We start from the raw sequence: 27,464 nt of genomic DNA, 5'->3' as shown, positions 1-27,464 counted from the left end.
TGTGTGCAGCACTGCTGAAGGCACCAGGCACACGCAACAAGATGTAACATCCTCCACGCTTAATGTAGATATTGTAAATTTTCACAGTGCTCCTCGTTCTCGATGAGAACACGTTCCTCCTTACAACAACATCCTTAGCGTGGATGAGTCGGACAACAGCATGGGCCAGCTGCCCCTTTTTACATGCCCGACCCGATCTCTTACAATGCACAATCATGAAATCGGAAACCGTTGACCAAGACAGGGATAGCTAGGGACCCAGGTGATAGTTTACGTTTCATGCCATTGATTGTGCAGAGGAATCCTTGCACAGAGAAATACAGTTCTGGGTGTAACTGCCAATCTGATTCATGGCAGGATTAGAGAGTTTCATTTTCGCTTGGTATGTGATGCATTACAGTGATGCGTGACATGTTGGGACCTTTGCGCATGCATGTCATATACCACAAATTCAGCAGGCGGCAACACTGCAAAGCAGGCAGTTGCCAATACCGTCAGTGGAAAATCACAGGTGAAGTGTCTGTGGCAATGTGTATGTGCATCGAGGGCACGAAGTCGGCCGCTCCTTTTTGAACACACCTTTGCAGTTTGTGTTTTATTCACTGTGATTTATGTTTCTTTTTCTATATTTCTTTTTAATTGATTTTATTGCCCGGTTGTTATAGTATTTGAAAGGGAAAGGCGCCACTTCATCATGGTCGTAACATAAGCAAAACAATCAGCACGTATGCTGCTGAAGTGTCGGAGTTTGTACATTTGAGCTTCAGAACCTCGTTTTGGTTGTTTTGGATGAACAACAATAAAGTTCAAGTTGGGTTTATTTTAAGCACAATTAAAGGTCGGTTGTACAAGTGCTGGAATCTAGACAACGATCTTGTTTATTGCGAAGTTTTCACTCGGTGACCAATATCCTGGACACTAGTCCGAGGGTAATTGGCAGACTGTTTTTGATGGCATTATTGGCAAGCCAGTTGATCTACAATTGGTCATACCTAATTGTATGGTGGCACTACTGCTCCATGGCAATCCATGCTACCTGTGGTCAAGTTTGGCGCATTCTGGTTATTGGGCCCTTCCAGACTATCACAATGACAAGAAAGTCGGCATGGGCTTCAAAATGACCATCTAAAGCATATGGGTATCAGCCGCACACTTATTCAACCCACGAAGAAGAAAAAAAAGAAGAGAAACGGCCAATGCACTGTGCCTTGTCTATATTAGATTTCACTGAAACAAATGCAGCACAGATGAATAGCAGAGACTTGCTTGAATGTAATCACTTTATTATTGTTATTCCTTTATTATTATTATTATTATTATTATTATTATTATTATTATTATTATTATTATTATTATTATTATTATTATTATTATTATTATTATTATTATTATTATTATTATTGTTGTTGTTGTTGTTGTTGTTGTTGTTGTTGTTCTTGTTGTTGTTGTTGTTGTTGTTGTTGTTGTTGACGGACATAATGCATGGACCAAGGTGTCTTTATTCACTTTATTCACTGGCAAAGCCCTGCTTAAATAAGGGCTGACACAAAACAGGACATGTGCACGAGGGGCCTCAGATGTGCGTGTGAACATGACAATGCACATAGTTACATTTACCATTATTATTATTGTTATTATTATTATTATTATTATTATTATTAGTAGTAGTAGTAGTAGTAGTAGTAGTAGTAGTAGTAGTAGTAGTAGTAGTAGTAGTAGTAGTAGTACAGCGAAGCTGTATGTAGCTAGGGTTCTGTGCATTTTTTTTTCTCTATGAACAAAACTATCATCATCAATGGCTCATACCCCGTAAGCAAGCAAAAAATGCAATGGTTCGTAGCCCCATAAGGCAGAGGCTACAAGCACTCAGCAAAGTGAAGCAAACAGTGCTTGAATTCTTTTTAATCATGCATACAACATACAGAAAAGCGTGTCAAAACTGTCATCATCCATGGCTCATACCCCCATGAGCAATGGCTCATGGGGGTATGTAAGCTAGCAAAAAATGCAATGACTCATAGCCCCCAAAATAAAGTTATTTCACTCGCTCACTCATAGTCCTGTAAGGTTCGTAGCTACTCACTTTGCGTGAATTAGCTGCGATGACTCTTCCCCTGTTGTCGTTGTCGGTGATTTCAATGTGGATGTGTTGGTACCAAAAAGGGAGCGGTTTACGCGTTCCGTGTTGCAGACATATCCCTTGTGATGCCACACCAATCCAGCCCAACCGACCACCCAGCAGCGTACGTGCATTGATTTGACATTATCAAAGAATGTGATTGCAGTTGCGAGTGAACTAATGACCACCGATCAAGACAATAAATGAGTGTGCGTACCTTTCGTCACGATGACCACCCATCAAGACAGTAAATGAGTTTGTACCTTTGTTCAAAATTATGCGTCACCTCCATGTTGTGTGCTAAATAGCTTCGCTGGTTAACTACCTTCACATAGTGGAATGGCTCATTATTATTATTATTATTATTATTATTATTATTATTATTATTATTATTATTATTATTATTATTATTATTATTATTATTGCAGTATTTATTATATGCACACGCCAGGTAAATTTTTGTCGTTGCCCTAATGTTCCATAAAGTCCAAGTGCGATAAGATCCTATCACGCCCCACGCGCCATATTCTGTGGGTGCAAAGAAAGCTTGCGAGGGTGAGCTGAGAAGGATGATGGCTTGATGTCCACCATCTTCTCAGGCGCCCAGTGTTGGAAGTTACATGATCAAGCACGCACTAAGGCAGGAGAGCGCGCATCTCCTTCTCTACCCAGCTGTGGCTGAGCATGGCTGTTAGTGCAGCTGAGTGCATACATGGTTGTGTGCCATACTATATTAGAGGTAATTGGCAATGGATTCAAAGACGAAGAGCAAGCTTAAATGGCTTGTGGCTTCATGCATGCTGTGTCCGCATACTAGTGTTGGAAATCAGATAATCTCAAGCTTTGGAGACGCGCTGGAGTGGGAGGCAGCACAATTGCTCCCTTCTCTGCTGACGGTGCTCTTATCATGCCAGCATTGTGTCAGAGAGTGTTCACTGTCCTCCAGTAAGAGCTGTTCATCAGTGCCCATGTGATGCCATGCTTCTTAATTTATAATTCATAAGTGAATCTTTACTGCGGTACAGCATTGGGTTGCTGTGCCAAGAGAACAGGGTTTGAAACAAACCATCAGACCAACTTGGATCATTGGGTATGTAGTACTGGGTATGAGCCACACTTCAGTGAACATCTTTCACACCGACTTGAGTAACTGCGTATGTGCCACTCTTCAGTGAAGCTCTTTTTATCATTGGGTATGTGCCACTGGAGAGAGAGATACATGCTTTAATGATATGCTGAAGACGTTGGTATGGCTAATTGCCTGGCATGCTACTCCAGATGCTGGGGGATAATTATGGTATGCACAGTGATCACATAAACACACAAACAGCACATTCAGTCACACACAGATACACAATAGAGATACATTAGAACCTCATTCATACGTTTTGGGAAAAAAACCAGAGAAAAACGTACTAACCAGAAAAATGTACGATCCGGACTAACTAAAGAAACTTGACAGACTCAATATTGTTGACATCTGCATAATGCGAAGCGTTGCGCGGATTGTTGCGGCACGAGACGCCGACATGCGTCAAAGTGGTGGTGCTCCAGCCGCCGGAGACACGTTTTGTTGTTTTCCTATTGCATGGTGTTTTAAGATGGCGACAGGAAACCGAAATGAAATCGAACTGGTGGTTGACGCCGGATGCCGCCTGCAGCAGAGAATGACGGCACGTTTGGATTATCGCCTGCTAAATGCGTGCAGTATGCTACCAATGGCACAACGCACTACGCACCATGCACTGTAAAACAGATAGGTGAAGATGCTTATTGCAATAGCTTTGGCAGCAATAGCTGTGAATGTGGCGTGCGACGACCCGGCCAGAGATTTTTTGGCGACGACCCGGCTGGGTCATTTTTTGGTGCTGGGAAAATTTACGTAACGGGAACGTATCAACGAGGTTCTAGTGTATTTACAGAGTTTCGTTAAGGCTTGTGGACCTCAGAAACATAAGCAGTGCTTCTGTGGTGTGAAACACACAGGTGGTGCTTTGCCACGGGACAAGAACGTGCTCCAGTTCTAAGCTCGAGTCCCATTGCAATTGTAGCGCTGCCTTCGAAGACTGTCTCTCTGTCGAGTAGCGGCAGGAGTCACACAGAATATGTTGCAGGTCTTCAGGAGCATTACACACAGAGCACACTGGCGAGTCTGACAGTTGAACTTTGCACTTGAAGTAGTTTGTGTAGGCCATGTTGAGTCTGATACAGTGGAGGCACGTTTGGTCTTGCTCATTGAGGGCTCAGTTGCATGTAAAAGTCACAAGATAGATTGATTTTATTGATGGGTCTGCACTGATGGCTTGCATCACTCCAGAGGGATCGCTGCAAATGCCAAGCGTATGCGGATACAAATGTGACCAGATCTTTTCTCGAGACAGGTGTCTGGATCTTTTGTGTCAAAGTGTCATGTGCAGCTCTGGCAGCACAGTCAGCCTGGCTGGAGCCTGGCCTTGAAGACACTAGAATATTCGGCCGTACGATTGGGTCAGCTTGTTGCAGCTACCGTTGCCGGACATATAATCCTTGGCTCATGAAATGACTTGTGACTGGTGACTGGTGTCACCCGCACGGCTTTAGGCGAGTGGGCATGTGCCACTTTTCAAGAACAAAAAAAGATCCTTTAAAATTTCTCCTGCGCTGGGTAAAATCAAACGTACAAGTACAACATATACATATTGAGACAATCTAGTCTGAATATATATTCACACAGAAGCCATGCACAAATTTCTTGCCGCAGCCGCTAGATGGTATAGCTTTGTCAGTGAGAAGCGTGAGAGAGGAACCCAGCTGCATACACTCGTGATATGTTTCAGTGGTGGTAATACAGTGTGTCACTACATTCCTTCAATGCTAATTGCCTTAGTGTCAACATTCACTGTGAGATTATGTTGTGCTGCAATTTTATTATCATTACTACTACTACTACTACTACTACTACTACTACTACTACTACTACTACTACTACTGTTATAGTTGTAGACTTTTAGAAAAGGAGGCAAAATGCATTGTGCAGATAGAATGTACAACATAGCAGATAGTGCAATTATGCCACGACACCACCACTTTGTGTGTTGCCACATGTGTCATGCAGATTGTTTTGTAGCAGCTGTCAAAGCACTCGATGCAGAAATGTAAGATTACATATTAAGGAATAATTTTTCGGGTAGGAAAGCTGCGGATATGTAGCAATTTTTCATATGCTAGCTCGTGGCATCATCATATAAGTAGACATGGAAATTGACCATCGCTGACAGCCAATTCTTATATATTTATATTACGTTGAAACACACCTTGCGTGAATGTAGTCAAACTTAGGCACAGTACATTGATATGGCTCTGGCTTTTTACTGCAAACCAATATTAAAAACCCTACTATAGAATGACAAACATTTCTGTAATACACCTAAATTTGCCATTTCACTGCCACAAAGAAAGTAATTTGAGACACTGCGTATGCTAGTGGCAAAAAGAAAGATCGTAGACATTGTAGTTAACCTAGTAAACAGGGTGCACAAAGCGTAGCCTCTTTGGCTTGCTTAAAGACAGCTTGTTAGTGCACATTTATGTACTTTAGTTTATTTTCATAGACTGGTACAGGTTATGGAGAAAGATGATGGGGAAAGCTGTTTGTGGCAGCTTGACAGGCCCTAATTCCTAACAGGCAAATCAATTCCCTCTTAAGACAAACACCTCACAAGTATAAATAGAGAAACAGCAGTTTTGACAAAGTGCTGCCACCTGTCATTGCAGTACACCTTCTACAGAAATAAAACCTGCCTGCATTTGAAATCTTCCTGACTGCACTCTTTGAGCTTTTGTGGCGTTCTGTACTCAAAGGTGCACAGTTGTGATTTCTTATTCTTTGCGAGAAAGTCATTTTTTACCCATGACATCCTATACAAACTACTATGTGGCAGCATGTTGATCCTATACGATTTACGCCGCTATCGTCAACAAGTGGCATCATGTGTTCACGTTGAAGGTGCAGTGCACAAAACAGCGCACAAAGCCTATTACAGCGACACTCTGTACCACATACTTGGTCGATCATTGGTGTCAGCACATCTTTTTCGAACCAGTGTCACACTCATCGAAACTGAGTGTAATCATACAAGACACTTGAACTTGGCAGCTCCTGGAAACTGGCATGCCACAGTTGTTCATGTCACACACTGCATATCAACATGACGGTCACTGCTGGTGGGATGAGCTTCGAGCTCATAATTTCAGTAGCCAATTTTGAATGAATTACTTCTGGTTAGAGAATTAAATAGAGCCCGCATAGCTCTGACATTTCTGAATTAGGGAAATGGGTATCTTAATTTTTTACTTCACTGTAAAACTCCCTTATGTTGCTGAGCATGTCATGGCCCCTTTAAGGGAACATCTATTTCGTGTCCCCTGTCTTTGTGACTTATGTGTAGATTGTGGAGCAAAAGTAAGCTCTCATGTACCTCACTGCCATGCACATTCACACCCAGTTTTTGGCACTAGAAGCTTCTGATGAAGTAATTATTCATCTTGCGAAATCATTTAACTGAAGCGACACAGACTATGGCAAAGTGCTATAAGTTTTCATCAGACTTAAAGCATAAGAAGTAGCTTGAGAACTTATATTTACAGTTTGCATGTGGTCAGCTAAGCTTGTGCGATTCTTCACATTTTGTTTCTCCCTTCTTTCATATGTATGGTTTTCTTACAGGCTCTGTTGCCCAGTCATGCCCCATGACCAAGAAATAAGCATAGCATTTGTTTTCAGGTCAGATGTGGTGCTGCTGTGCTTCTCAATCGCGAATCCAGTGTCTCTGCGCAACTGCAAGGTGGTCTGGTACCCAGAGATTCGTCAGTACTGCCCTAACACACCCATCATTCTGGTTGGCTGCAAGAATGACCTTCGCTACATGTACCGTGATGAGGCCTATCTGTCCCTCTGCCGTGACCGCAGTCCTTTCTTCAGGTGTGTCAGATTGATGCAACCTTTCAGCAGCCATTGTGTGTAGTAGTGCATGGTTATCTCAATCTGTATTAGTACTACCAGCTTTTTGTTTGTGCAGTGTATAGTAATCTAAAAATAATGTTATTTCTTTATTGCACTTAAAATGCCTAATAGCCTTCAGGAAGTTTAGGGCCTGCTGCTTTTATCTCTTGCTCTTTTATTATTTATTCATTATTTAATTAAGAATACTGTCAGCCATAAGACTGTTACATGGTGAATGCAAACAATACAATGGAACAACAATTAATTAATTATTATTATTATTATTATTGTGCATCATGCAACAGCTGAATGAAACGATGTGAAACTTAGCAGTGCTTTAGGTGTTGGCTGAACTTAAAATATTTTTTCCATCTCAGTAGTGCATAGGGCAGAGGAGGAGATTGTGTGCTTTGTATCTGCCTGTCTGTTGGTACTGCACGGTTTGTGACATTTACAATAATTGTGTGTATTCTGCATGGTGGGGGAAAAAAACTATATATGACATCTTTTTACTTCACTCAACTACCTCCAGGGCTAGTACAGCTGCACGTAATCATGGTTTCACCGGTAGTGGGTATACTTCATTCTGGCTTTTATTTGTGTTGTCAATACTAGGCCCCGATCAAGTGCCTATTTGCCATGCTTAAGCTGGAGCTCGTGCAATTTCATCGCAGGACTCTCGAAGCAAATGGGCTTGCCCGTGGTCCTCATAATAGGGAGGCATGCAGGCATATGTTTTCTTGAAAACCATTTCTTGCCTAAGGCGCCTTTCACATTACCAGAAGCTTACCTCTGCGCGTGTTTACTTGGCAAAGAAAGCTTGGCTGTCCTTTCTAGTTTGTGAAGCACTTTGACAGAAGTGATGCAGCCATGTAGAGCACCTTTACTTTCAATGTTGAGGTACTATCCTAGCAGCACGTTGACATTTTCTGTTCCCTGCCAGTCGATTCATTAACAGTGTGCTGAAATGCATCCATATAGCAGAAACTTAGCAGACTTCGCATGAATGTCATTGGCAGTTACTTCCACCAGTACCACAGTACAACTCTAAGGCTGCAATGTGCGGCTACTTTCCTGTTTGCACTTGCATCCTGCATGATGACAGTAACCCTGTATACTTGGACAATAACATTACCGGCCCATATTATTTGCTAGTTGTTTTGATATTGGCTACAACAATTACTGTATTTAATGGCATCCAGTCCTTCAGTTCATGATAGTGTCCTTTGTATTCTGTTCACTGGAAGCCCATCGTAGATACTGAATGGACTTCGTTTATTATCTGACAGATTTCCGTGGCACAAACTGTGCAGAGCATGGTGTGAATCATTAGAACAAAGGGGAAAACAAAAATGTAAAAACAGTGTGCTCGTTCTAATCATTAATAAGTGTGAACTATGTAGGAAAGTTTGACAGCCAAGTTACATGCATGATTGTCTAATAAAGATGTTATTCTGAAACATGGTATCCAAATCCGGTATAGCTTTTGGAAGTGCAAATGGGCAAAGAGGCAAGCCTGCTGCTGTTTCCATTGTGTAACTGCTGTATGATCAGGCTTGTCAAACATTATCATTCTGCAAAATGCCACTTCATGTGGCAGCTTTTCTAGACATTGACTTGGATTTTATGCAGAACTTAGTTAATTGTGCTGTGTATGTCGCCATTTATGCTTTTACATTTCAGCTTGTGTAGTGCTTTCTCTTTTTTTTCCTTTATTCCGTAAATTTATGCAGAAATTTCACTGTGCACTTTGCACACGTCACCTGTTCAGGAAGTCGGCAGCTGCTGCATCTTGTGTCACTTGGTTGTCTTCTTGTTTTCGGTTGGACAAGATGTGACTTTCTTTCCCCAAATGATTAGCTTCTGGCAACTGCACTCAGAGTATTAGTATTAAATGACTACTTTGCACATTCTGTGTGCATATATTACAGTAAAAGCTCGTTAATTCGAACCGCAAGGGGAAGCCGCTTCAGTTCGAATTAACGAAAGTTCGAACTAACGAAAGTGAAGGAGAGCAACAATACACTGCGATTTGGAAGCAGTAGGGCATGTCAGAAATTTGGCGTGTAAGAAAGTGATGGCGTGTGCCGCAGGCACACGCCATCTTCAAGTCGAAGCTCTGGGTCCGACTGTGCCACACCACCGATGTCCACCGAAACGAACGTTAGCCGAGGCTTAACACTATCACAATGATTCGCGACGGCCAATACCTCCTAAGCTGAAAACAGAGGTGCACAACCGATGAAGACTGCCGAGACAAAGACGCTGAACATGTGAAGGTGGCGAAGGCCCTGATTCATTGGTTCTTGATTGCAAGCGCAGCTGCGACGTACTTGATTCGCTGTGTTTTGGCGCTTGCCGTGCCATCTCCGCACAACATTAGCAGCTGTACAAGATTTGCAAAGCCTCCGAGATTTGCAACGGGCAAGAAGTCTTGGAGGTTACGTAGAACGGAGAGGCGGCAGCTGCCACTGCCTTCTGGCTGACCCCGCGTCGGTTAGATTTTTTTCCGATTTTGCCTTCTCTCGCCATTCTCTCCGTTTCGGAGGCAATACAGCCTTGTGTGTAGGCAGTAGGCGCTTTTCTCTGGCCGTGTGCCAGGTGAGCGTAGTTCGAATTATCCGTGAGGGAACCTTCTCGCGTTCGAATTAACAGACTTTTTTATACATAGACTTCTGTGGAGCTTGGCCGGACCAAATCGTACAGTTCGAATTATCCATAAATTCGAATTATTGAAGTTCGAATTAACGAGCTTTCACTGTATTGGTAATCAGTCCATTTTTCTGATTTACCTCCCACTGAAGATTTCTTCATTCATATGTGACATGAGTGAAGTCATAGTGCAGGTCCTTCTGGGGTCATTCCACACCAACTGTTCCTACCTTAGTACTCACCCATCTGCAATTTATTTAAGAAAATTTGAGGCCTTTCAAAATAACACAAAAAGTATTCTTCCAAAATACTTCTTGCAAAAAAAATAAAGGTGTTTCACTAGCATGAGCACCATCTGAACTTTGTCAAATGCACAGAACTATGCGTTACAAAAGACATTGCCAAAAAACAAAACAAAAACATTTGTGTTTCTTTATAGAATGGTTCATAGGCCTCACACCTAACACAGATTTCATCAATAATTAGCCACTCCTGCACTTTTGATGCCCTCAAAAAGGCAAAATAATACAATTTGATGAATAAACATTGATAAGGCTTGCATTAAAAGCTTTAATATTATTTTTAGTGTACAGCAGTTGTACTGTGCATAAAAATTGTTTTGAAATGAATATTGCACACGGCAGTGTGAACAGTGATTTAGCAAAAAATTCAGTTGTATCTTTAGCCACTGAATACGCACTGAGGTGCTCCTAGTAAATATGCAATGCCACGTAAAAAAAAAAAAGGAGTTTTTTTTGTGCCAAAACCACTTTCTCATTATGAGGCAAGCCGTAGTGGGGAACTCCGGAAATTTCTACCACCTGGGGTTCTTTAATGTGCGCCTAAATCTAAATACACGGGTGTTTTTGCATTTTGCCCCCATCGAAATGCAGCCACCGTGGCCGGGATTCGATCCCGCGACCTCGTGCTTAGCAGCCCAACACCATAGCCACTAAGCAACCATGGCGGGTTGATATGCCACGTTGTACATTTGATAGGACATTGCATTGCTTCTATATGCAGGATCTTTCTGCCAGTCTCAAAATTTGCTTTGTGATTTGTAACTACTGAAGGAGACTTGCAAGTGGTAAAGCATTTCTTTCACATAATGTTTTTTGTGAAAAGAGTGTGCTATTCTGAAAGTCTGAAATTTTTCAATGAAATTGCAGATGGTCAAGTTTCAAGGTGGCATAAAATGACTCTCTCTAAAAGTTCAGCTGAGTTAATGAAAGCAGGGCTTAAGATAAATTCATCAAAGTGCAGTTTACATGGTTCATAGTGTTGTGAGATACACTAAGTTAAATATACTTTAAGTGTGTGTGAATGTATTTAAGATCAACCAGCATAAATAAATATATGAGAAAACCACAGCTAAAGTGATACAGAATATTTCAATTTAATCAGAAACCATAAATTGAAGCCAGCAGTGATTAATTTGTGAAAACGAACTAGATTGCTTTGCTTTATTTCTTGTGACAGATCCATAAGATATCAGCCATCTGCACAATATTTGGGTCTTAGATGCTCACAGTATCAATACCAATTGAACAGAGGCGCAAATGCTTTAATGCAGGTCTGCTTATGCCTTTTTTGTCCACACCTGCAGCTAACAGCATTTGGTGGTGTCACCATTGGCTTTATGTTTCTTGTGTATTTGTTTGTTTTTACTTGGCACCAATCACAAATTGCTTTGCACATCCCTTGCTGCACGTTAATGCTTGTACATGCACATGCCACATTTAGACAAAAAACAAGAATATGAAGCTGCATTTTGGCAGCTTTATGACAAGACTGCTTTTGTCAAAGGGGTGCTAAAGTAAATTACGTGTGAAGTTAGCCTATATATAGACTATACACTTCTAAAAATGAAAATGTGGTCAGTCTTATAGCAAGCAGAGGGTTTAATTGAAAGCTAGGAAAAATGCAATGACAGAAGACAAGGTTATGATGCAACCTTGAAGTACCTGCGTCAGCTGCCTGTGATGTTGTATAGACCTTGGCAGCATCGGCTCACAGGTGGCTAGTTATCTACAAATGAAAAAAAAAAAGCATTACATTGCACTTGAAGGTAAGTGAAGACTAAAAACATCCGGCAGATTTCATGAACTTTTCATGAACATGTATGTGTGCATGAAGGGCCCAGATACATGAAGTTGTTGTGAAATCAGTAACATCCAACTTATGCAACATATGCTGCAGCTAGAGTGTGAAAATGAAAAATAAAGGCTTTGACCTGGCTTCTTCCTTTAAAGGGCCCCTCACCAGGTTTGAGCAGTGCGAAGAGACGAGCACAGCTTGTAGATCACATGGTGGCAATTGTCAGCTAGGTATCAAACAGCTGCACAATGCAAAAACAGCTGAAATTTCTAACAGAAGCCCACGCGCCTTTCCTCTTGAGGGAACCCCGCTTTCAATAAGAGAGTCAAGGTTACATGCACAAATGCCTATATGTGAAATGCAGTTCCTGAAATGTCACTGATTATGGCACCTGACCTCGGTAAATCGTTCAGTGCAGAATGCACAATGCCACCACTGGGAATGTGCCATGCAACAAAACAAGTCAAAGAAGAGAAAAAAAAAAATAGGCAGGGCTTGCAACCTAAATGCCACATGGTCCCTCGGCTCTAGTATGGGAGAAGGCAGGGAAGAAATGTCACTTTAGGACACTAGTTGAGGCAGAAGGGGAGAGTGTCTATGTTGGCATTGATGCTCACCTGCTGGCAGCATGGCAATGTTACTGTTCAATTTCTCTGATCTCCTGTAATAACGAACCAATTCGAAGTTTTTCTGCAATAGGCCCTACAAGTTGTAGTGTATAGCCGAAATTTGCAATTGGGCCTAGTGAGGGGCCCTTCAATAAACGGCACTTTTCCGTCAACGAAACACATACAGTGTCTTAAAAGAATTTTTTTTTTTTTTTACCAGTCAAGCTGTTCTATTATTTCTCTTTACTGACCTTCTAATTCTAAACACCTTATTTTACACACTTCATATTCACACACATGGGGATAGCTCGGCTGATTTCACTTCCATCAATATGTGTAAGCTTTTGCCTGGGACTTCAAGTGAAATCCTACAACATGCTGTTCAAGCTTCTGGAAATGTACCATACAGCTGGCTTTCAAAGGAAATGTTGATGTACATAGAGCCTTCTACAGGTCCTTGAATTTGATAGCATGCCACAATAGCATTGTCAGTTGTACATACATATATCATTGACGAATATTAAATACAGTGAAAATTGAAGTTGCTTGGACTTAGTCCAGTCTGCCCAAATCACACCCATCACATGTTATACATGAAAAAAAAAATCTTTTTTGCGCACATTAATTTCGCTTGGCACAGATCAGCCAATTAGGTCTTAGGTAGGAGTATTATCACAGGAGCATTGTAAATATAAAATCAGGCAATAATATATTTTTAAAGCATTTCTGTTAATCTCAGCTGTTCAGTGCTTGGGGTATCATTGCCAGTTCAATTCATCTGTCTGTGTGGAAACGCAGGATAATGGGGGGTGAAAAAGTGGGGCTTGGTTCAACAAGTTAGCCAAGCAGATGAAATATTCATTTTTGAAGTTTACACGGCAATATGTTATTTAGTACATGAGTTTTATTTGTCCATCAAAAAGCCAAAGCTGTCCAGAATAAAGCTTTCAAAGCTAGCTGCATAGAGAAAAGCATGTGCACTCACTCAAAGTTTAACGTTGAGTAATAAAATTTCTTTAAGCACTCAAATATTTCTCAATGTTAGAAGAAAACAAAAACAAGCAGAACTCTTTCATAACATTCTTCTCCCTATTCACTGAAGGTGCTGAATGCACACTTGTACATGCTAAGGTAAGAATTACTAATAAAAATAATGACGTCTAAAATCAGTTGCATACAGCTCTAATATATTTCTGATTTCATCTATGCTGCAACATTGATTATTATGCAAGCAATGTGTTATGAGAATGAGTTGGAACATAGATATCTGGGCATTTGTTCATAGTACTAGCTCTATATGGTCTTGTTACGAGTTTTCTTCATATATTATTTTGGACAGTAATGATTTCCATCCACCAAATTTATCAAGTAGCTGGACACTGCACATGAAGTAGTAGATTATGTTTCTGTACTTGGAAGTATTTCTGGCAGTTAAGGCAACCAAATTTATCGATGCAACAAAAGTCATTGAAAAATTCAAATATTTAATCTTTTCTGCTGCTGTATTTGTTTTAATGATTACAAAGATGTGTACACCTTGTGTTACAACTAAATTTTCAATGGACAAAATTTTACTCGTGTTTGAAGGGGACATAGGTGATGGCAGCTTGGCTGGTATGAGCAGAACACATTTATTTCAAGGTGGCTACAAGTTTGGAACTGCTTGCAGCAGAGTTTCATTCGTCACTTGTCTCAGGTCACATGTGTACGCCTTGTTCACTATGTACCAAGCTAGCGTAACTGTGGTTGTTTGTCTGTGCTCGTGTTTTTGCAGGGGGCACCATCCCTGCGTGTCTTGCAGGTTTCCAGAGTTTGGAAGGTACCTGAGCTAGTCTCTACTTCTCAGTCACCATACTCACTCTAAATGAGAGCCCTCCTGGGCATGTGCTTCTCTGGTTGTGGGCGTCACACCTTGTCCTTGCTGCATGTGCCAACAGCCTGTCATTGTGCATTGCATGTTAGTGGATGTTTATTGCACATTATTTTTGTTTGCTTGCTTTCAGGTTCTGCTGCACCAGCATAACAGCTATGTTTCTTGTAAATGCTTCCTTTACATATCTCATTCACTATGTTAACCCATCCTGAATGCACAGACTGCCTTCTTAACACTTATGTGTACAGCTAGTCTCAAAAGTGCCCTGAATGTGAAAGTCAAAAAGCTTGGGCATTACTTGGGCCTGCAGCCTCAAAATTGGGGCTTCCAGGGTAGATCATAGAGCACAAAGTGTGAACGTGGTGTTCCAGACGGAATACCTAAGCTGCAAGGATATATTTTTTTCATGGCTTCCATGTTCAAAGAACTTCGGTTGGACCATCTGGGGTTCTTTTACGTTCACCTAAATCTGAGGATACGGGTGTTTTCGTAGTTTTGCCCCCATCGAGATGTGGCCACCATGGCCAGGATCCAGAACTTCTGTTGTCAATGGTACAAGCTTCTCTGCTTGTTGGGCTTTATCCAAACAAGACAGAAAGTGATCGAACAAGCAACAGTCCTTATTTGACCATTATTGGGTTTTATCTCTTAGACCTACAACTGATCCACAAAAGTAGTCATCATAAAACGATTCCAGATTAATTTCCACTACCTCAATTTTTTAAGCACTCGCTGGAGTCTCCTTGTATTTTTTTTTTCTGTTCTTATTTTACACACATTCTCCTCTAAGCAGAAAAAATTCACTTGTGAATACAATTTCAGACAGTTCTGCTCTGTGCCTAACACGTTAAGTCCTTTTTCTTTCCCATCTGGTTTTCTTTATTGAAAGTTAGGTGTGCTTGTAGTTTTGATTCATTTGTTAGCAAAGATGTAAAACATGCCGGTAAAGATCTCACTCACTTGGCCAGGTCCGAAGGAATTGTTCAGTGCATTCATAAGCCTGTGATCGCAATATATGCCAAGACCCCACAATGGAAGCATCCATTTCATTATATTGTTACGAAAATGGCTGTTGTTGAACAAATAGTTATGGCCACTTTTTGGGGAATGTTAAGCATGGCTCACTTCTAGTGCAACATGCTGGATAATCACACCAGTTGTATTGATAGTGCCAGAAGGTGCTGTCAATTTCAGCTGTGACACTGTAGTATCTTATTTGATTACCCTCTATATTGCGCTGATGACAAAAGTGGGTCGAATAATGGTTCCTTATTTTTGTTGAAGAAAGTCAAGATTGTACGGCAGCACTTCTGCAACTCTGTTGTGGATAGGAAGCCTCAGTCACTTGCTGCATCCTCATCATTAATGCTAATTATTTCAATTTGCTTTTGCTTGTAGCCTGTGGAAGACTACAATAAATTTAGAAGAAATCTGTGATGTAACCTTGCAAGCTTGTTGAGAACTGCCTAAAACAGGATCTATCAATCCTGAATTATAGGTGTGGCTATGGTGCAGGGACAAGCTAGTATTTATTTTCTTTCTTTTTCCTACTGGCACTGAAACTTTTCAGTAGTGGCATCTAGTGTGCATACATTGAGCGCAAATGCTAGACAGTTATTTGGCCAGAAAGAAGTTTGGCACACTAGTTATATTTAGGGTGCTTCATTTTTGGGTAAAACCCAATAATTCCCACTTTTTGCACCCCGAACAAGCTTCATAAAAATGGGGTTAAACCTGATTTCTCTCCAAAGTTTGCCCTCTCGTAAAGGATAATAATAAATGCAGGTGTTAAAAAATAATAAATGCTGTCCACTTTGTGTGAGCATGTGGTCATGATATATCATTATTAATTCATGCATATATACAGTACGAACATTGTGCTATATGCCTCCTTTTTGCTTCACACTCAATCAGAAACTGGTATATATAATATATTTGTCACTGCTGGCCTTGAGGGAATGAAAGCTTGTTGCTTTTTTAATAGCCACATTTACACGAATGCAACAATGGTGCATTTCATTGCATTTCCCATACATCGCATACATGTAAATGGCGGTAACATGCTAGGAAGTGAAAACAGTGGTGACGTTACTCTTCATTGCGAACGATAGCTGTGACATGTTCAAAGAACTATGGCTGATTCGGTTTGTTGGTATTTCATTAATTTGTGACTAGAGCACAATGTGGGAATTCGTAAAGTAGGACAACAACAAATATATGGACAAAAGGCCCAACAGGTGTAAGGACACAGAAATGATCAAAATACATATGATAATGTATGTCAACAAGGGTCCTTAAGACAGGGAAAAGCATTATGCCTTTTGCGAAGAATGCCCATGTGCACTACTACTAGTACTTTTTTTCGTTTGTCAAAAAAAATGCAAAGAACAATGTAAACAAGGGATTGCAAAACTCATCTCTTGTTTTTGTTCATGTAGTTTCTTTTAAAATATTAATGTTAACAATGCTTACATGCCGATGAGGATTTGTACAGATGAGTTCGTCACATGATTGGCAAACAGCTCTCCTTTCATTCCATAGGTGATCTCGCTTGCTTAAGTAGAATGTTTTATGTCCAAAAGAAGTCCATTGCTCGTGTTAATCGTTTGTAAAAGTTAGCACAAAAATCCCAAACTTCAGGCTGTCAGACAACAAAAACGCTGATTTCTCCAGGTTTTCCTCTTTAAAAATAACAGGCAATTTCTACCCCCCAAGTTTCAAGAAATACAAAACACAAACACATAGGACCCTATATGTATTGCATATCTTCAACCATCTATTATACATATTTTGTTTTCTATTTAATTTTGAAGGCACAGAAATGTGTGCTTATATATATATATATATATATATATATATATATACATATATACTTTTATTTTGCTCAATGGTTACTTGTTTGCACTGTTACATATGCATGCTATTTTTTAACCATTTGTTAGTTTGTCGTGTGCTTAAACTTAGAGTTTTGATTTCACATAGGGCAACTAGCAACATCAGTCTAATGCAAGTAAAAGTTCTTTGGGTGCCTGCCATCTTGCTTTACTTTCTGGGGAGACACCTATTTTTATTTATCATGCAGTAGCATTTGGAAAATGCAGGTTGTTTTCTGGTGCACCCAAAGCTGTAAAGTTATGTTCTTTCTACTGACAACACCTTTCTTCCTACTTTACAGCAGTGAAGTGCATGCATGTATTGTTTAGACATAGCATTGCATTGTGATTCATGTTGGGTTTAATTGTTTTATGTTTGCACCCTTGTTTCACCATGTTAGCTCCTTTGTTGTGAAGCTAATTTCATATAAAATGTGCATGCAAGATTCTTGGATCATCGTTATTGAATTAATGATTGGCACAGTAGTACAAACATTAAAGGACAGTGTGTGAATGAGACATCTTTCTATAGTTATAAATAACAAAGACTCATTATTTATGGATATAACACAGAAGAGTTTGCAATTGCAATTGAGCCTTTAGTTACTTAGAAAAAGTTTTAAATTTGAGAGGAGGCAACGAAAAAATTGCTTATGAAGTTTCATGCTAAACATTTTCAGTCAGTTACTTTTTAATGCAACATTTTATTTTGTGTTTATATGTTTCACTTTGAAGAATGAACATTTGTGCACATGCTATGAATTCATCACATGAAGGTATTTTTGAAAGTGAATTTTTTTCTGAGGACAATGCTTAGCTGCCTCAAGAAGCCTAACTTGTGATGTCTGCTGAAGGTGTTGCATTCTTTTTTTTGACAGGCCTCTCAGGGAGAGCGACTTATTGCGACCAGAGCAGGGGCGCCTTCTAGCCAAAGAGATTGGTGCTGCATATTATGAAACAAGTGTTCTTACCAACTTTGGTGTAGCTGAAGTTTTCAGCAACGTTATCAGGGCAGCTCTGCTGGCCAGGAAGCAGCAGCGCTTCTGGATGACCAATCTCAAGCATGTGCAGCACCCAGCAATTCAGGTCCATTGTCTTTGCTTGCCAAAGATTGTTTGTAAATTGCATAAAACTTGTGGCAACAATTCATACTGCATGTGACTCATAGTGCATCTGGGACCACGAAACAGTTACCTAAATGATCGACAAAGCATATTGTACAGTCTATTGTGACAGCGATTTCACAAGTGCATGCACGTGCACACAATCACATGCATAAACTATTAGCAGTGCCATGATAATATACGACTACTGCACTGCTTGTGATCATGTATTTTTACATATTTTTATAAAATAATGCATACAAGCATAGTTTTAAACTGCACACATTGCACCACTCCATCTTTGTGCGAAGCTTTAGCACTAATGGTCCAGCGGTTTATTTAGTTAGAGAAGTTGTGTACATCTAGTGGTCCTACTTAAAAGAAAAAAATTAGATTATGGGGTTTTACGTGTCAAGACCATGATCTGATTATGAGGCAAGCCGTAGTGGGGGACATTGGAAAGTAGGACCACCTGGGGTTCTTTTACGTGCACCTAAATAGTACATGGGTGTTCTCGCGTTTTGCCTCCGTCAAAATGCCGTGGCCAGAATTGGATTCCATGACCTTGTGCTTAGCAGCCCAACACCATAGCCACTAAATAACCACGGCATGGTCCTACTTAGGCAACATTCAGTGTGTATGTGGTAATTTAAGAGTTGTGGGCACTGCCATATGTTTTCTTTGGTGTTGAAGCATGTGCTGTATTGTTCTGTTGCTGAGTCAGGTGTGCTTCCTCCTGCGCAGGTGCCCTTCTGCCCACCCAAGCCTGTGGCACCTGTAGTGTCAGTGCCGGCCAGCCAATTTCTGGAACACATGCAAGCACTGTTCCAGGGTCAGGTATACACGGATGTGCTCTTCTTCGTGGGTAAGGAAAGTCTACCTGGCCATCGCTGGTTTTTGGCAGCAGCCTGCCAAGCCTTCCGTGAGCTCTTCTCTGCTATTGATCCAAACAGCGAGTGTAGCCCTCTTACTGGCCGCAGTTCCAGCGACACCAGCATGGTGAGTTTCATTAATTTTGCCCAAAACAGAGTGCTACCAGACACTTGAGGTTTTACTAATTCGACCACAAGGGGTACACAACCAGATCTGCATTAACAGCAGTGGAAGCACTCATACTGCATGACAGCAATAGATTTGAAAACAAGATGATCGCCACACTGCTAGGCTATTCCAGGCAGCACTTATAGACTCTGGCTTGTTTTCATGGGATATACACACCTTAATCATGACAAAAATCATACATATTGCTACGGAACAATATCTGCGATCACGAAAAGGCGAGCAGTGTGAAGACGACGACGACGATTAGAAGCTAGCGCGGGCTGTTGCCTCTTGGCCAGGCGCAGCGTATTTTCTTGTAAATATACTTGTACATAGCTTTTCGTCTGCGTCTTCCTCTGTAACATATCTGGTGGAGGTGGACGTTCCCTGTACCTCGTCACGGAGCTTCGCAGTGGACGGTACGTCGAGCCTTCCTTCATGGCTCCCGGCGACGACAACCTGACTCCGCCGGCTCCGACACCTGCTGCCACTTCGACGACCTACATCACTCTCCCCGCTCCCCGTGATCCTGGCGTATTCTCGGGCAAAGATGGGGAAGACGTCGATGACTGGATCAGCCTGTATGAACACGTCAGCCGCAATAACCGGTGGGACCCTACTATTATGCTCGCCAACGTAGTCTTTTACCTCGATGGCACTCATAGAGTTTGGTATCGCACGCACGAAGATGAGCTCACCAGTTGGGATTCACTTAAGACACAGCTTCGAGACTTGTTCGGCAACCCCTACGGTCACCAACTTGCCGTGCAGAAGGCGCTTTCCGGCCGTGTGCAGACGTCAACAGAGCCCTATGTCACGTACATTCAGGATGTCTTGGCTCTGTGCCACAAAGTTGACACCCACATGACTGAGTCAGACAAGGTTGCCTACATCCTCAAAGGCATTGCCGATGACGCCTTCAACTTGCTCGTTTGCAACAACGTAGCGACGGTGGATGCTGTTATAAAAGAGTGCCGCCGCCTGGAACTCTCTAAAAGCCGACGTATTGACCAGCAGTTTGCCCGTCTGCCCAACACCCCAGCGACATCTTCCTGTGCCGACACTCCTCGTCCCAACAACACTGCCGATGTTACCAGGATCGTCCGGCGTGAGATCGAGGCCGCCTATCTGGCTGCCTTTGACTCCAGTCCCACCAACACATCTGCAGTCACGGTCTCACTGATCCAAGCAGTTGTCCGCCAAGAGTTCGAAAACATAGGTCTTCACACCATCTGCTCGGCCCATCGTCCTGATACCCACCCAGCTTCTTTGATTCCGCCCCGTCCCACATCTTCTTACCCACCACGTTTCCGCAACCCATCTGAATGGCGCACTGCTAAAGACAAGCCCATTTGTTTCCACTGCCATCGAATCTGGCACATTTCTCGGCACTGTCGCAGTCGCTGGAGTTCCCCGACCCGGTCTACTTATACTGCCTACTCTCGCCCCCCAGGTGGCCCTTCTTGTCCCTATGCCGCACGCTCCGATAACGCCGCCGCTGATTCTCCTGCACCGAACCGCTCCTATTCTTGTTCGCCTTCCCCCCAACGATGACAATCTCGCTCTCCCCAGCCCCATCGCTCCTATTCGCCGACTCCCTTCGAACGCCGCCCCCAGCCTGGAAACTAGACGATGCAGCATCTTGTGGTAACACTGCATTGCTCCCTAGGCCGCTAAATCCTCTACTGACGTTGCCCACTCATCTGAACCTTCTTGACGTGCAGGTCGACGGTGTTTCTGCGTCTGCACTCATAGACACTGGGGTGCGTTTGTCCGTAATGAGCGCCAACCTTCGTAACCGGCTCAATAAAATTATCACGCGCGCCACGACGCCTGTTGTCCGTGTCGCCGATGGCGGAACAGCCCCCGTAATTGGTATGTGTACCGCCCACGTCTCCTTCGCCGATCGCTCAACAATCGTGCTACTCACAGGCATCGCCCACTGTCCCCACGACATCATCCTCGGCTTAGACTTCCTCTCCGCACATTCTGCTCTCATCGATTGTTCCGCCAGTACTCTCCGCCTTGACCTGCCTGTTCTGGATCCTGCTGAACCACACCCCAGTCGCCTCAGTTCCGTCAACTTCGTTCGCTTGCCACCTTCGGCACTGACCTACGTTGACCTAGTGTCATCACCACCAGTCCCCGATGGTTACTACATCACGGCTCCTATGCAAGACGTCCTCCTTACACACGGGATCACAGTACCTCATACAGTTTTATCTATTACGGCGAATTGCGTCTGCCTGCCAGTGGTCAACTTTGGCTTGACGACACAAGTGCTGCCACGCGGTATGTCTCTGGCCCAGCTTTGCTCATTCGCAGATCACTCAGTAGCATCCATTGCAATAGATGACACTGCATCCGATACTCCTCTACCATCGCAGTTGGCAAATTGTACCATCGCTGACTTACAGAAAATGATTGCGCCCGACTTGCCGTCCGAGCACGCTCGTGAACTCTACCGCGTTCTGTTTTCCTACCACGATATTTTTTACTTTAACGATCGTCCTTTGGCCCAAACTACAGCTGTCAAACATCGCATTAATACCGGCGATGCCCCTCCTATTCATCGCCGCCTGTATCGAGTGTCACCAGCTGAGCGTCAAGTTATTCACGCAGAAGTTCGCAAAATGCTTGCCAAGAACATTATTGAACCATCATATAGTCCATGGGCGTTACCTGTTGTACTGGTCAAAAAGAAGGATGGCTCATGGCGCTTTTGCATGGACTATCGGCACCTTAACAGTGTTGCCAAAAAGGACGTGCATCCCCTACCTCGGATTGATGACGCCCTTGACTGCCTCCACGGTGCTCGCAATTTCTCCTTTATTGACCTTCACTCTAGCTACTGGCAGATTGCCGTGGACGATCTCGACCACGAGAAGACTGCTTTTGTAACACCCGACGGTCTTTATCAATTCAAAGTGATGCCGTTCGGTCTATGTAACGCCCCTGCCACTTTTGAACGCATGATGGACTCCCTTCTTCACGGTTTCAAATGGTCCACGTGCCTGTGCTACTTGGACGACGTTATCGTATTCTCCCCAACGTTCGCTACGCACCTCGAGTGCCTCTCAGCAGTCCTGGACATTTTTCGTCGAGCCAGTCTGCAACTCAACGCATTGAAGTGTCAATTCGGCCGTCGCCAGATTACCGTCCTTGGACATCTCGTTGACGCGAACGGAGTGCAACCGGACCCAGGCAAGATCCATGCTGTTGCGCACTTCCCTATTCCGAAGTGTGTCAAGGATGTGCGCAGCTTCATCGGCCTTTGTGCGTACTTCCGCCGTTTCGTGATAAATTTCGCCGCCATAGCACGACCACTAACCGAGCTTTTGAAGAAAGACGCCCCTTTCCAGTGGGGCAATAACGAGGCCTCTGCATTCTCACATCTAATCGACATTCTCACAACGCCTCCCGTCCTGGCCCATTTCGATCCTTCTGCGCCTACCGAAGTCAATACTGATGCCAGCGGTCACGGAATTGGCACAGTACTGGCACAACGCCAGTGTGGCCATGACCGTGTTATCGCTTACGCCAGCAGGCTCCTCTCACCTGCGGAGCGCAACTATTTCATCACTGAGCGAGTCTGGCCCTAGTTTGGGCGGTTGCGAAATTCCACCCATACTTATATGGCCGACCCTTTTCCGTTGTCGCAGACCATCACGCGCTTTGCTGGTTATGCTCACTGAAAGATCCTACAGGAAGACTTGGTCGCTGGGCCTTACGCCTCCAAGAATATTCGTATACTGTCACCTATAAATCTGGCCGACTACACAAGGACGCTGACTGCCTGTCTCGTTACCCGGTCGACAAGCCTGACGACGCCGACAGTAGTAGCGCCAACGGCATTTTCTCTGTGTCTGCCTTCGCTAACATCGCCGATGAGCAGTACCGAGACCTATCGCTGTCAGCACTTATCGAGCGTCTGCACTCTACACCTACCGACGCATCCGTTAGCTGATATGTCCTCCAGGGCGGCATTCTGTATGGAAGGAACTTCTTTCCTGACGGCTCTGATCTTCTTCTTGTCGTGCCAAAACAGCTACGACAGACTGTGCTCTTCGAGATGCATGACGCACCCATTGCAGGACATCTTGTGGTAACCCGCACGTACGACCGCGTCCGCCGCCGCTTCTATTGGCCTGGTCTCGCTCGCTCCGTTCGACGCTATGTTGCTGCCTGTGATCCCTGCCAGCGTCGGAAAACACCTCAGGTGCTACCTGCCGGTCATGTCCAGCCGATCACCGTCCCTGTGGAACCGTTCTTTCGTGTTGGATTAGACCTGCTCGGTCCCTTTCCCACGTCATTCTCTGGGAACAAATGGGTAGCCGTCACGACTGATTATGCCACCCGATACGCTGTCACTCGGGCTCTCCCTACCAGTTGCGCCACTGACGTCGCGGACTTTCTCTTGCGTGACATTATCTTGCTTCATGGCGCCCTGCGACAGCTGCTTACTGACCGTGGTTGAAACTTCCTTTCGAAAGTTATCACTGACATTGTGTGTTCCTGCTCCATTCAACACAAACTGACTACCTCATACCATCCTCAAACCAATGGCCTGACAGAGCGGTTAAACCGTACTCTTACCGATATGCTGTCCAAGTACGTTTCCAAAGACCACCACGACTGGGACATTGCCCTTCCTACGTAACATTTGCGTACAATTCTTCCCGGCACGACACCGCCGGATTTTCTCCATTTTATTTACTGTACGGTCGCGAACCTACCTTGCCCCTAGACACGGCACTTCCTCCTGCTGCGATCTCAACAAGCGAGTATGCACGCGACGCCATTGCCCTCGCCGACCATGCACGCCAGCTTGCCCGTGCTCGACTGACGGCCTCACAAACCACTCAGCAGTGCCAGTAAAATGCCCGCCATCGTGACGTACAGTTTTCGCCTGGTGCACTCATGCTCCTGTGGTCGCCCTCTCATCACGTCGGACATTCAGAGAAGCTCCTTTCGCGATACACAGGGCCCTACCGCGTGCTGCGCCAGGTGACGCCTGTGACTTACAAAATTGCTCCTGTGGGTTCAACCTCGTCCTCTCCTCTGGCATCTAGTGATGTCGTGCATGTCATTAGGCTCAAGGCCTACTACACTGCTTCCGAGTCCGATCTTTAGTTGCTCCGGGACGGTGCTTTTGCAGCCGGGGGTAGTGGTACGGAACAATATATGCGATCACGAAAAGGCGAGCAGTGTGAAGACGACGACAATTAGAAGCTAGCGTGGGCTGTTGCCTCTTGGCCAAGCGCAGCATATTTTGTTGTAAATATACTTGTACGTAGCTTTTTGTCTGCGTCTTCCTACGTAACAATATATTGCAGATTTTGAACGTAGAAACACAATGTTAATCTAAACTTCCTGAAAAAATTTATATATTTCTTTCTCCATTTAAAAAATTGGGAAACCTATAGCCACTGATGGATTACTTGAGTGAATTTTGCAGTATCCCAGCTTTGAGAATTTATTGTGTGAAATGTAATATTCATTCTTTGAGCATAGTATTCTTTCAATGAAAAGGTGAGGTGAAGTACACCACACTCCTTAATTTTTATGCGCAAGCATAACTGACCAGCACTTCAAATCGGCGGTGTTTGTCTGAGGCAGCCAAGCAAGTGAATGAGGAGGCATCTGGAGGTGAAAAAAATTGCATGCCTGAGATAGTACAAAGGTGTGCTCAGAGCACGGCAAAGTATCGCCACCTAGAGGAACGTATAGGTAACGTTGAGTGAAGTAGAAATGGAGAAACGAGGCCAAGCGTCGCGGAGGAGGAAGGCAGGCAGATGCGCACTGGGTTGGCCTCCTCTGGCAGTTGCTACTGGTTTTCTTTGTGATGAATACGTAATGGGTTTGTCTCGCGGTAATGTCATCCTCCATGCCATATGTTGTGTGTGCGAGTGAAAGCATGCGACAGTGAGCTGACGATGGTGGCTCAATCTTGCTTGTGCAAGGGGAGGAAGCATGTCACATTCCATTGCGCACATTGTACCATGGCACAGAAAGAGAGAATGGAGCAAGGGCATTGTACTTTGGCCGCGCGCGTCGCGTGTGCTTTATCTTGGAAGCGATCTGGTTTGGGGGCACAGTCTAGGTGGGCCGTTGGCTTGTAGCTTTACGTGCACCATGCTCCGACCGCTGAGTTTGCATTGAAGCAATGGACAGCACGAACGTCACTTCACTCGCTGCTGCTGCCGTGATTCCTCATGCCAGTGTTTTGACAGCGAAAATCTGTGGTCATCGAGTGCGGACACTCGCTGTTTGCCTGTGCACGCTGACACCATGCTAGGTAATTTAAATAGTAAGCAAATGTTTACAGTGGGGCATTCTACTCCAGTGGTTGCTGCTTGTGGCGCAGCCACATGAGCCCTGTTTTCAATACACTCTGTGATGCAGACAGTGTAGGCATCAAGGTGCACTGAGGGCTGATAGCGTCGTGTGCATTATAGCACCCATAAGCTTACGCGTCACCCGTGTTCACAAAGTGAAACGTCACTGTAACGTTTTTGTTCTACTGCTGGAATATAGAACAAAAATCAGCTTTGCCACGCTGAATTCCTTTACTGCAGTACATTCTGGTCGACTTGTAATTTTTGTGTTTGTGACAAATGCACTTCTGTTTTAAAATTTCACTCGTACCTATGCTGTCAGGAGACTTTTTTATGCTGATATAACTGCCCTGATCCTTGGCAGCAGTGATTCTTGGCAACTAGAAACACAAAAAGCCGCTAGTCAAGACCCCAAGAAACTTTAGAACCCGTGATACGAGCACCCAAAATCTGCTAGAACCTCTCTAAATGCAGAGAACAATCACAATCATGATTGAATTGCGTTTTATTGTGTTTATGTAAAACACAGTTAAAAATATTACACCAGATAGAACAGTCTGTTTATTTTCATCCATAACAATAAAACGCCTAAATGATCAGTTATCACAAGTGCTTTTTGTGCAACTGTGAAGTCTGGAAATGTATTGCGAAACGCAACTAAAAAAAATATAGCTCCATGAACTACAATCACTGGCCTAAAAGCAGGTTGACCTACCAGGTAATGATTAAAATTATAGCATAATGTCCTCGGTTTCAGCTTGGTATGGTTGTGCATCCTCTGTGTGTATTTGATTGCTGGTGTGAATGGGTCTAGAGTCGCTGCTATCGTTGATCCCATAGGCTTTCACCATGCCAATCTTGCAAACAATGTGCTCGGGCCGCGTGTACCTGAAGCAGTATTTTATCGTTTCTTTGGACATGATGCGGCGGTCAGGCTCAGCCTACCAGTCCCCACATGGGAGTGGCCCGCAGCTCTGCCCTAGGGCAAAGTTTCTCAGCACCTTGTAAATAAAGTTCTTTGTCTGTCTGTTTGGAGATGTACTAGCTCACATATTAAGGAAGGCATTGGTCGTCTAAGTGGACATTGTTTCTTAACTTAGATTGAATTACATTCAGCTGGCTGAAAATATGCTCGATGCCCTTTTACTTACAACGAACCCTGTGTAAGCTACATGTTTGTGACACTTAAAGCATGAATTATTGTGAAAAAAAAAATGTAAGTTTGTGTACCACCAAAAAAAGAAGCTAACATTACATGAGAACTGCTAAAAAACTCGCCGCCAACAGGAGGACAAATTTTCCCACTAGGCAGCTAAATAAACTGCTAAATTTGGCAGGAAAACTGCTTGGCAGGGTGCAAGAACACTGGGGTTGCAATTGTGGCATACTCCTTGAGGAAGTGGCCAAGTTTCTTCCTTGACATGCTCTGCAAGAACAGATGCGATAATGTTTAAAACAAAAGCAAAAATGCTGACCATGTCGAGAGGGCTGTGTAGCACTGGAAGTGCTCCTCTTGTGCTATACTGAATGTGGCAGTCTACGTGTAGTAATAAATTTACATCAATATATAAATTATTATAAACTATAAAAAATGTTGCTTAGTGGCAACGTTTTAGCCATCAGAGGTTTTATAGGGGCTTGTGGGGCTTTTCTTTATTGATAAAACAAAGAAACCTTATTTTAATAAAATTTGGATTTAAATGAAGCTTTGCCTGGAAGTACAACTTTGTCATATTGAGGTTTGACCATACAGGTCATTACAGTCCACAAGTCCAGACA

At 43.4% G+C, this 27,464-nt stretch overlaps 1 protein-coding gene across 9 annotated transcripts in view; it reads left to right on the top strand.

Moving 5' to 3' along the window:
* RhoBTB (Rho-related BTB domain containing) overlaps positions 1–27,464 on the top strand; it is a 296,605-nt gene that overhangs the window by 231,633 nt on the left and 37,508 nt on the right. For 8 of the 9 annotated variants that reach the window (XM_065449522.1, XM_065449492.1, XM_065449540.1 and 5 more), the window contains 4 exons: positions 6,882–7,079; positions 14,232–14,276; positions 18,082–18,289; positions 19,051–19,305. In XM_065449522.1, the coding sequence (XP_065305594.1) occupies positions 6,882–7,079; positions 14,232–14,276; positions 18,082–18,289; positions 19,051–19,305 (706 nt within the window). The remainder of the gene's footprint in view (positions 1–6,881; positions 7,080–14,231; positions 14,277–18,081; positions 18,290–19,050; positions 19,306–27,464) is intronic. The other variant, XM_065449518.1, reaches the window with a different exon arrangement.

This window comes from Dermacentor albipictus, chromosome 1 (genome assembly GCF_038994185.2).
Source record: "Dermacentor albipictus isolate Rhodes 1998 colony chromosome 1, USDA_Dalb.pri_finalv2, whole genome shotgun sequence".
NCBI classification, from domain to species: Eukaryota; Metazoa; Arthropoda; class Arachnida; order Ixodida; family Ixodidae; genus Dermacentor; species Dermacentor albipictus.
This window is presented reverse-complemented; position numbering and strand designations above follow the sequence as displayed.